At 34.4% G+C, this 12008-nt stretch overlaps 1 protein-coding gene across 3 annotated transcripts in view; it reads right to left on the bottom strand.

Moving 5' to 3' along the window:
* IQCB1 (IQ motif containing B1) overlaps positions 1 to 12008 on the bottom strand; it is a 55143-nt gene that overhangs the window by 14787 nt on the left and 28348 nt on the right. For all 3 annotated transcript variants that reach the window (XM_053564905.1, XM_053564907.1, XM_053564906.1), the window contains exons 8-12: positions 11746 to 11921; positions 9102 to 9214; positions 7535 to 7644; positions 2173 to 2315; positions 627 to 775 (exon numbers count right to left, since the gene is read on the bottom strand). In XM_053564905.1, coding sequence (XP_053420880.1) covers positions 627 to 775; positions 2173 to 2315; positions 7535 to 7644; positions 9102 to 9214; positions 11746 to 11921 — 691 coding nt within the window. The remainder of the gene's footprint in view (positions 1 to 626; positions 776 to 2172; positions 2316 to 7534; positions 7645 to 9101; positions 9215 to 11745; positions 11922 to 12008) is intronic.

Below are 12008 nucleotides of genomic sequence, written 5' to 3' on the forward strand. Positions count from 1 at the left end.
ATCTCACAGCAACCTCAAACTCTTGGGCTCAAGCGATTCTCTTGCCTCAGCCTCAAAAGTAGCTGGGACTTCAGGCACCCGCCACAATGCTCAGCTATTTTTTTAGAGATGTAGTCTTGCTCTTTCTCAGGCTGGTCTCAAACCTGTGGGCTCTGGGCAATCCACCTGCCTTGGCCTCCCAGAGTGCTAGGATTACAGGCGTGAGCCACAGCACCTGGCCGAAAGCTCTTTCTGAATGTTCTTTTCTCATGTCCTTCAGAATGGACTCCTGAAGAGCTCTTACAACAAGCATGATTTGGGATAAATCTGAAATTATTCCTCCCAATTTTTTACTCTTCTTTCTCTTTTGCAGTTTTAATTTTTATCCAAGTTACATATTTACATTGCTTAAATATGTTGGCAAATCATGGCCCGCAGGCCAAATCTACCCTGCTGCCCGTTTTTGTATGGCCTAAGAGCTAAAAATGGTTTTTGTATTTTATATAGTTAGAAAATTCAAAAGAAAAATAATATTTGGTGACAAAATTATATGAAATATAACATGCAATGATTAAAAATAACATTTAATTGAAACAGTCATTGGACAGAGGCTTTTGCCTTTTTTTTTTTTAACCATTTAGACTCACTGCTCTTTGAAGTGTGACAGCTGCTTTATACTCCATGAGAGATGGCCTCTGGTGGCGAAAATTTTTCCTTTCCTTGTACCCTCTCCAATGCTTCTGGATAATCAATGCTGATTTCTCTTCTATTTCCTGGTTGTGTTTTTCCACCTGACCTAAAAAGACAACACCCACTATCACAACATACTCACTGTGATGCTTCCTCAAGTTCTGGTATCAGGATGATGACGACGACAATGATGGTGATAATAATACTAGGCTTGGTGCTTGTAGCACAGTGGTTACTGTGCAAGCCACATACAACCGAGGCTGGCATGTTCGAACCTGGGCTGGGCCAGCTAAAACAACAATGACAACTGCAACAAAAAATAGCCAGGCATTGTGGGTGCCTGCAGTCCCAGCTACTTGGGAGGCTGAGGGAAGAGAATAGTTTAAGCCCAAGAGTTTGAGGTTGCTGTGAGCTATAACGCCACAGCACTCTACCAAGGTTGACATAGTGAGACTCTGTCTCAAAAAAAAAAAAAAAAAAAAAAAGAAAACAAACAATAATCTTGTAGCCTTTTTATTTTTCTCACTGTTGTTTACTAATTCTCCTAATTTTATTATTTTATGATAGTTCCAAGATTTTAGACACAAAAGCTTTCCCAGATCACACAGCTTCTTTAGAGGAAAGACTCAGAGTACTTTTGTGGCACAGGAAAGAAAATGGCTAAAAATTCAACAGCAAGGATATTTTGAAAAACGAGTAAGTACACAATTAAGAAACATAGTACAACCAGAAGGAAAGGACAAAATGTGTGTATGTGTTACCTACTTTACTCTGTGTGCTTTCAAATTTCTCTTAAGTCACTCAGTCAGCTATACAGATGACCCTTTGTAACTTTTTGCAATTGGCCAGCATATAGCTCAGGGTTCAGAGTAAATAAGTGTACACTAAGGTAGTAGCAGTAGGGAAGAAAAAGGGGGAATGTATTTAATGAGAGTATAAAAACTGATGGATTTAATGATAAACTAGATATGCAGGTGAGAAGGAAAGAACTGTAGGATGTCTCAAATGGCAAACTGAGTAGACTATTGGTGTCATTTCTTGAAGAGAATAAAGGAAGAAGAACTATAGAGGGTAACATAATGAGTAGTTTTTTGGATGCCTAAAGATGTTTAAATAAAGCTATCCAGTAGGCAGCTGGCTACAGAGAATCTTGAAACCAAACTTCCCAGATCACAATTTATTATTAATTTCAGCTTAGTTTGTCAAAGGTGGCAAGATGTCACAAGGTTTATACGAGGGAATGCATAAGGTAATATTCTAACTCTTTGCTTTGTGTCCCCAAAGAGGAGAAACTGGGCCATTTCAACTAATGGGTTTGAAACAGACAAATACAGTAACTTTTCTGACTCAAGAGATTTAATAAAAGTCTATCTGGAAAATGAAGAAAAAAGAACAAAGATTCAAATTTAAAAAACAGAAATCATCTAAAATCAGCTAAAAATTTGGTTTATTAAAAGATACTCTAAACATTCTTATATTAATAAAGTTGATACTACCACCTACCTGGATGAACTATCTCAAGCATACTTAGACGTAGTTCTCGGGAAAGTCTCATGGCTCTCTGTCTCTGAAGCTGTAATCGTAATCTGAGGTCCTCTTCTTCCTTCTGCCTATTTATCTTCATCAACATCTTTGTTCGTTTAGATCTGTGATAGAAATAGTAAGTGTTTTGTACACAATTTTTATAAATGATATGTCCATTCAAGAAATATATGTGTGTGTATATATATATATATATATATATATATATATATAAAATGTTTAACCATGCTAGCAATCAAATCAATACAGACAGAGTTTTCTTTTTGGGGTTGGGGCAAGATTTCATGCTTTTGCCCGGGTTGGAGTGCAGTGGCATGATCACAGCTCACCAGCAGCCTTGAACTCCTGAACTCAAAAGATCCTCCTGCCTCTCAGGTAGCTGGAACTATAAGTGTATGCCACCATACCTATTAGTTTTTAGTTTTTTGTAGAAATGTGGTTCCACTATGTTGCTCAGGATGGAGAAAAAAATTGTAAGATGATTCCCAGTGTTATTAGGTATAATGAAATAAGTTTTCATGTGCTACTGCTATACAACTTTTCTAAAGAAACATTTGGATACATGCATCAAAAATCTGGAAAAGTATTTGAAATATATATATATATACATATATATATAAAAGTCTTAAAAATGTTGAACAATTAATTCTACTTCAGTTAATTTTCTTAATGAAATAATCACACACGTATGTAAAGATTTATGCTCGAGGAGGTTCTCCATAGTATTACAATACTAACAAGTTGAAAACAAACTATATGTCCCATAATATGGAATTAACAAATAGATACTGACTTACTCACTTGATGGGATTCTAAAAAACAAAATGTTCAAAGAATATTTAGTGACATGAAAATATAAATGTCTAATGAAAAGAAAATCAAGGTAAAGAAGAGTGAGATCCAGATTGTGTTAAAAAATTTACATTTATATACAGAGGAAAATAAATGACTAAAAAACATTAAAATTTCAATAGCAATTTTTACCACATGGTGTAATTATGGCTGATTTGTTTTTACTTATGTGTACCTTTTCTCAATTATTGACATTATTTTTATAACTGATTATGAGATTGTTTTTATAACTAGTTATGAAAATTTTCATGTGGACGCAAACACTGCTAATTATCATTTCTGTACTATCTGCTTTTATTCACCAACATTTCTCCTTCATCATTCCTACGCAGTTTTGTTGCTTCCTACATCATTATATAAGGAGACCATAAATACTACTTTACAGTATATATACGTTCAGCTATGCCTTCAGATACCCATAGAAAAAGAAAACAAGAAGGATGAAAAGAAAAGCAAAATACACTATTTTACCTCTATAGATTTAATTTGCCATATGTCTACCTCAAGAGCACGTTTTCTCTTAGATCTATCTTTTAGAAATAAACTATGAATTAATAGGGAACCTTAGTCTTGTACTCTTAACAGATCTTAGCTAGATTTCATAATGGTATAATTACAGAGGTTATTATGATTTTCAACTCAATTTCATTTGAAAAAGCAAAAACCAATTAAGCGTGAGACAACTTTAAAAAGAAACGTTTTAGGCTCAGCGTCTGTAGCTCAGTGGTTAGGCGCCAGCCACATACACACAGACTGGCAGGTTTGAACCCAGCCTGGGCATGCTAAACAACAGTAACAACTACAACAAAAAGAACAAAAATAGCCGGGTGTTGCTGAGAATGCCTGTAGTCCCAGCTACTTAGGAGGCTGAGGCAAGAGAATCGCTTAAACTCAGGAGTTGGAGGTTGCTGTGAGCTGGACTCCATGGACCTCTACTGAGGGTGACATAATGAGACTCTTGTCTCAAAAAAAGAAGAGAAATGTTTTAGGGTAGAAAAGGAAAACTTTAAAATTACTTTGCTCAAGTTTTGTACGTGTGTGGTTGCTTGTTTTCTCTTAATTTCAAACTTTTATCCATCACAATTTGAGTTTTCTTTGGCTTTCCTTTTAGGTCATACTTGAGGGCTTATTTTTTTTGAAATTTCTTTCTATTATAAAAAGTAGAGAAGACTTCAAAAGTGTGTGTGCATGCCTAAATAAGATGGAGTTCTGGAAAGGATGTAGGGCTAGTTGAATAATTTCTAATGCTTTTCCCCAAAGTTGAAGATAAAGTAGTATGAACCTATCCCTCTTCGAAACATAGAAGACAGCCATTTGCCTCTCCTAAAGAACTCCTACCTCAAAAATTTCTGGATTTTATAGCATGTAGGTAATAATGTTTTGTTGTTTACTCACTTATGGAATATAAAAGAGAACAGGCTCTAAGCAGAGTCTCCTTTCAAACTGACTTTAAAAACTTCATCTCTGTTTCTAACTTCTAATTTGTTATAGGTTATAACATCTAATATTGCAGTATTAATATTTTAAATATAGTATTAGTATAGGAAACATGGTAATCATTAAAATTGCACTGGTAGAACACTTAATATGCCAGAATCTGGGATGAAGAAACGAGCTGGGCATGCAGGTTTAACATATGGCAAAAATGAAAAGACTGTGAAGCATGAAGGTAGACGTAAAATACAAACCAGAAAGACAGTAAAAAAGAGGTTCAGCGAATGAAATAATGACATAAATTACAAATAATGTATGCTGGATTCATATGCTTTAACTTCATGTATAAAACACTTATTAGGAACTGATAAGATTTTGAATGTTATTTCCCCTACTTAATAATAAGTTTGTCACTCAAAAATTAGTCATCCAACTGGTTTCTTTGTAAGAATTGATAGGCGTTGACCATTTGTGTGTATATGCACTTCTGATAAGGAAAGGACTGATTGGATATCAGAAGCTCAATTTATGTAAGTGCTTAATAGGTGGTAGGTTCAAACCCAGCCCCAGCCAAAAAAATAAAAATAAATAAATAAATAACTAAAAAAATAAAATAAAACTCATCCCTCTAAAAAAAAAAAATAAATAAAATAAAATTTCTGGCTATGAGCAATGATTAAATAAAAAAGAAACCCCCTTGACAGGAATTTAGGAAGGATACTCTTTGCTTAATCTAAAGAATGCTGATCAATCTGGACCCACAAGTGTGACTGATGAGCAGTCCTTCTCCCAAAAAGTGTGGGTGGGGGAAATTACTCTGAGATAACGGCCTGAACACAAAGAGACAGAAATAATCTTTGCAGAAAGCTACAAAGGAAGCAAGAGCTATTTGCATAAACTGTGCAACTAACAGAAGAGGAAAGATGCTGAAGCCTGGAGGAAACTTGAAATTAAAAACTCAGAACCCAAAAGTTAAAACTACATGTCAGTGTATTATAAGATCTCAAATTCAAGATCCTAGAAAGAAAACAAACACATAATGTGAGACTTAAATAATTTTAGCTTAATTTTTTTAAATGCAAACTGCTATGGTTTTACTGCATAAAGAAAACAATAGAATTTCCATTTTAAAATAGTGGAATGTTAATTAGATTCTACAGGTATAATTCTAAGTGGACAAAATCTATAATCTTGGGATTCTTTTAAATTAACTTTTCAATACTGAAAGAGAAAGCAAAAGGGAAAATCTGGCAACTATTGTATGACTGAACTTTAAAGGTCTAACTCCATGGTATGAGATAATCTTCTTTGAAGGTAAGATAACAGATAGCTGATGATAAGCAGAATCTTAAAGTAAAGTAAAGAGTCTGAGCATCTCAGACTCTTTTGAACAGAAGAATATATGCTATGACTCAAAAGTACTCAGTATTTCCTAAATTTGTTTGTCCACAAAAATGCTTTTCAAAATGTTTTTTTGAGAAACAGCTTATAAGATAGGCAATAAACTTAAGAGCAATGCTAGGTGTAGAACACTTGCCTTGCCTCTCATAAGTACTATTAATATTTAATACATCTGTTTGGCTAGATCTGGAAATCTTCAAGGGCAGAAAATGTACCATGTACATTTTTTTCCCTCCTACCATTTTTTTTTTTTTTTTTTTTTTTGTAGAGACAGAGTCTCACTTCATGGCCCTTGGTAGAGTGCCGGGGCATCACACAGCTCACAGCAACCTCCAACTCCTGGGCTTAAGCGATTCCCTTGCCTCAGCCTCCCAAGTAGCTGGGACTACAGGCGCCCGCCATAATGCCCGGCTATTTTTTGGTTGCAGTTTAGCCGGGGCCGGGTTTGAACCCACCACCCTAGGTATATGGGGCCGGCGCCCTACCGACTGAGCCACAGGCGCCGCCCCCCTCCTACCATTTTTTAAGTGCCAGGTTAATATACTAAAAACTTTGTTATCTCTAATATTTTATTATGTCAATCCCTTGAGGTATGTAAGGGATTGTAATGGTATTATTTCCATTTTATGGTTTAGAAATTTGAGGCTGAGAGAGGCAAGGCAACTTGTTCAAAGTCACTTAGTAAGTTGCTAAAGTGGAATACAAGTTCAGTCCATCCCTTGAGATATACTGCGCACTTGATACTGTTTAAAAAATTAATGCGTTTCTTTGCTACCAACAATATTCATGTCCAATAATATTTATAACCTATCTTTAAATCTTCCCTAAAGAAAACTTTCATCAATGAATAGGACATCCACTAAGAGACAGACAGAGGGAATAACTGGTTCAAGTTATTCAACCAGTAATAACAGTATTTTGAACCTCACAGCTATTTTAAAACAACTGAGAAACGCAGCTGCAATTAAAAGAATAGTTTCAGTTTTCTTAAAAAAATTTACTTCTGCAATGCCAATTTTATTTTAGTGAACTAAAATTTGCCTTTAAGCCATGCTGCATGAAAAATCATCTCTGAGATGGCTCTACTTTATTACAAATGACCTACAATCTAAGTCATTGTTTCGTTGTTTTTTTTTTGTCACCTTTATGAATCTGGATGGGTCAGTCATATTACAAAGTGGGCCATGTCTTTGGTATTTCATTTTCTGTCCACTAGAAATAAAGGTATATAATAAATTATGTCATGTCTCAATGACCTTATCTACTAGGTTAACCTTCATATACTCATACATGTATTTATCATAATCATACATACAACTATGACAACGGTTGGTTTTGAAGGTTCAAAAATATAACAAATTGGGTCCCTCTGTGGGGTTGGTACACATATAAGTCTTATTAAGTACACAGGTTGTGTATTTGACACATCAGATTTCTGACTTATGTCTTTTGCTTTGAAAGCATATTTGGTTACTAAAATGTTGATACTCAGAAATGTATGGAACAAGAATGAAAACAAAAAAAAAGAAAAGAAAAAAAGAAGACATATTAGAAACTGAAAAAAGAATGACCTAAGTTTCAATTCAACTGTACTAAGATTCAAATCATAATTCCCTTCACCAATTTCTTTTTTTACCTGAAACTCCTCTGCAAAGCAATCACAGCAGATGTAAGCTTCTTTAATCTCTTTCTAGTCTGAAAACCCTTCCAATAAGCTTGAATCAAGCAAGCTGCTTGATGTAGTTTCTGAAATTAAATGCCAGAAATAATTTAAACACATCTCTAGGAAAGCCTTTTTTAAAAGTTTACCTTTTAAAATATTAGGCCAGAGAAAATATTAATCTATATCTCTAATAAGATGGGGCGCAGGAAAGAAATTAGGCTCACAAGTCCAGAATAGGGAAGGCCTAGGAATATTACACCTCGCCCGTTTAGTTAGCTCCAAATTTTCTGTGACTAATCTCACTTCCATTTCCTTTTCAAAGATTTTATAGCTTAACCTAACCTTTCATACATAATCTATTTTGAGTTAATATGTTAATGTTTTCATTTAATAGGCAATCATCTGATTAGGTTCAGACTATAAGCTCTGTTTACCTTTCATAAGTGGTTGTTCAAATCTCTTAGGTGTGTAAGCTTTTGATATGCTATTTTGTGTCTGTCCAACACACGCACAGTTTTAAGATTAGTCTAAGACTCATGAAGGTTCATACACAGAAGCAGAGGAACTCCCTTTTACTTGCTCTCCTCCTTCCAGGTCCTCCCCCACCCCATTCTACTACCTATGTGGAGTTCTTTTGATGGTTCCTGCTTGTATTTTTAAATTTATTGCCTTTTTGATTTTGATTACACAATGAACCTATTACCTTTTTTTTTTTTTTTTTTTTTATTTTGTAGAGACAGAGTCTCACTGTACCGCCCTCGGGTAGAGTGCCGTGGCGTTACACGGCTCACAGCAACCTTTAACTCTTGGGCTTACACGATTCTCTTGCCTCAGCCTCCCAAGCAGCTGGGACTACAGGCGCCCACCACAACGCCCGGCTATGAACCTATTACCTTTTAAATTAAAAAAGGTCTTTAGTTATTTTAGATTTAGGTCTGTTTTCCATATTTGAGTCATTATCTGGAAATCAGAAAACTATGTACGTCTTTCTATTGGAATGGGCTATCCATTGTCACCATATCAAATATACTAAAAGAAATCTGATAACCTATAACTTGCTACCTCAAACTTTTAAATAATTTTTATTAATTTCATTTCTTACACAGAGGAAAAAAAAAACCAAGAAGGCTAACTAGCTATAAGTGACCATAAATATAGTTTGCTAAAATTAGAAACTGTTTTGGAAAAAACCAGGATAAAAGTTTAAATAACCTACAGACAAAAGAAGATAATCATCAGAGATGGAAATTTCATGAGAAATTCTTAAAAGAATTGATATGGTGGTGTCTATAAACAGGTATAAATGGGAGACTGAAATTATTTTTATAGGCAGCATTTTGCTTGATGTGTTAAGAGAAAGAAAGCAAATTTTTTTTTTAATTTTTCCCCCCCTTTGGCCTTTCTTGATGTGTTAAGAGAAAGAAAGCAAATTTTTTTTTTAAATTTTTTTTTTCCCCTTTGGCCTTTCTCCAGTGTAAGAAACATTTAAAATAAAGAAAACTTAGCAAATATCATGCGAATTATTTTTATAATTTAATACCTGCCGTTCCTCTTTTTCCTGATAGGCCTTAGGGCTTAAAAGGTCAATGAGTTGTTCAAGTTCTTGACTAAATTCTGTCTTAGTTTCCTGTTTACTTAGTAGACTTCTGAGTCCTGTAATGGAATAACAAAGGGTATAACCATTAATAATATGATTTTGTTATCTAATCAGTATAATTTGATATTAAAAAGTCTGCTTTAGAAACGAATATAACAGACTAATCACCAGATTTTTCTTTTTCTCAAGATGTCTAGGTTGAGGTCTTTAAGATTTTCCTTCTCCTGAGAATTCTTACATGCTCACTTATGAGATCTGATACAAAAACTGTCCAGTCTCTTTAATTGAAAAAAAGGGGAATGGCATCACTGTGGGAAGTCAAAGAGCAGAATTTTCTTTTTTCTGTTTGAACATAAGTACTTTAAATTGAAACTTTAAGAATTTAAAAGATAAATTATTATAAACATATACTCAGTAAATATCTACCATGCAGAAGCACATAAGGAGGTAATTAGTCATCAATATTAACTGAGGGATGCCATTATTAAATATAAACATACTGTAACATTTGTAATTTTGGGCAAATCTATTGATATTTCTAAGCAAATACTATAGGAGAAGTGTTATAACCCTAAGATAAGGCATTTTCATCTCAAAATAATACATAGTAGTAGTAAAAGACACAAAGTAAATACTGCTGTATTATCAGGACATGTTGAATGATTTATTGTAATGTATGTATTCAATATAAATACATAAGGATAAGGCAAAATAAAGATAAAATGGCTTGTAATGTACAATTGGGAAAGTCACTATCTGAATCTTCTCATTCTTAGCAGTATTAACAACTGTAAAATATTTTGAGGAACTTGACAGTTCTACTATTAAGATGTAAGTCAAAGAAAGGGAGAAGGAATAAGGTAAAATTTGGTAATAATGAATTCTGTTGGACACTCACACTTCTGTAGGAATCCAATTACAGAACTAAACATGTGTATCTGGCACAATGCCCAACTAAAGAGTCCTATTACTGGCACTTTCTCTATATCTATTCCTGCAATACATAAAATAATTATAACATCTGTAGTAATGACTAATGCAAGGTAAGTTACTAAAGTGCTTTTCAAATCATCTTGAATGATAAAATCTATTCTAACTGTTTAGGTATTAAGTGCATCATTTTACATTCTAATTTTTTAAAATTCCCATATACACATGTGTAGTATAACCATGTTATTAATAAGCATATTTAATGAACTAGAAACCCATTTCCTGATTGTATAGAATAAGAAAAATACATTAAAAATTAATATATGGCTCTGGTCAGCAAAGAAATAAAGCTAACATGTAACTTTCCTTGGCAATTAAAAAATATATATTTTAGGCTTGGTGCTCATAGCTCAGTGGTTAGGGCGCTGGCCATGTACAATGGGGCTGGCAGGTTCAAACCCATCCCAGGCCTGCTAAACAAAATGACGACTACAAAAAACAAAGCCAGGCATTGTGGCAGGTGCCTGTAGTCCCAGCTACTTGGGAGGCTGAGGCAGGAGAATCGCTTAAGCCCAAGAGTTTGAGGTTGCCGTGAGCTGTGACACCACAACACTCTACTAAGGGTGAAATAGTGAGATGCTGTCTCCTCCCCAATATATATTGCTTGTGTGATTTTGGGTAAATTACCAAATTTTTCCATGCCTCTGTTTCCATAACTATAAGATGAGGGTAAGAGTATCTATCCCATAAGGTTATAGTACAGATTAAATACTTTATGAATGTAATGAATATAGATCAGTGTTTGCCACATATTAAATACTCAATTAAATGAAAGCTATTAATATGAGAATGTTAATATACCGAGTCCTTTCATCCTCAAAATTTCTGAATTTTTATTTACTTATATGTTTGATTTTGGATGTAAGGCAAATTATTTTGTTTTATTTTTGAGGAAAGGCAGTAAAGGAGTTGAAGAGTGATTATTCATTGATATAAAGATTAAAAGGGCTATCAATCTCTCAAGCACAGCTCTATTTCTCCACTTTTAAAGCTAGTCTTGATTAAGGTCACTGATGCTTTGGTCATTTTTTTTTTTTTTTTGTACTACACTATACGGTATATTCAACATATAACCTTTTTGTCACAGAAGGAATAAACATATATTGTAACCTTAGCAAAGTACCTACCACATGCCATCTGTTGAGACATGAAGATAGTTTGATTACATAAAGACTTTTTTCTGAATTGGCATTTGTGATGACAGGGTTTTATCTGCCCAGCTCAGTTATTCGATTTTGAAAGTATAAGAATTTTTTTTTTTTTTTTTGGTAGAGATAGAGTCTCACTTTATGGCCCTTGGTAGAGTGCCGTGGCATCACACAGCTCATAGCAACCTCCAACTCCTGGGCTTAAGTGATTCTCTTGCCTCAGCCTCCCGAGTAGCTGGGACTACAGGGGCCCACCACAACGCCCGGCTATTTTTTGGTTGCAGTTTGGCTGGGGCCGGGTTTGAACCCGCCACCCTCTGTATAGGGGCTGGCGCCTTACCAACTGAGCCACAGGCGCCGTCTGAAAGTATAAGAATTTTGTTTTTCATTAATCATCCATAAAAATTTTCTTTTTGAGAATCCCAAGAAAAAAAGAATGTATGCATTACCTTTGTAGCAGGCACTTAGTCTCAGTAAAATCAAAATGTCTTGATGGGATTCAACCATTAACAGCAGGAGTTTTGTAGCAGTACTTCTTATGACTGGACTAGTTGATAAAAGCTTGAAAACAATTTCATTTAAAATTGAATGCAGGGTTTTTCCTTCAATTCTGAGTAAATCACCACTAGTAGAATAAAATAAAATAAGTATCATTACTAATTGATGCATATGTATCACAACAAAATTAAAACAAATGGTTTAGTAACTTCAT

Source organism: Nycticebus coucang, chromosome 16 (genome assembly GCF_027406575.1).
Source record: "Nycticebus coucang isolate mNycCou1 chromosome 16, mNycCou1.pri, whole genome shotgun sequence".
Lineage (NCBI taxonomy): Eukaryota > Metazoa > Chordata > Mammalia > Primates > Lorisidae > Nycticebus > Nycticebus coucang.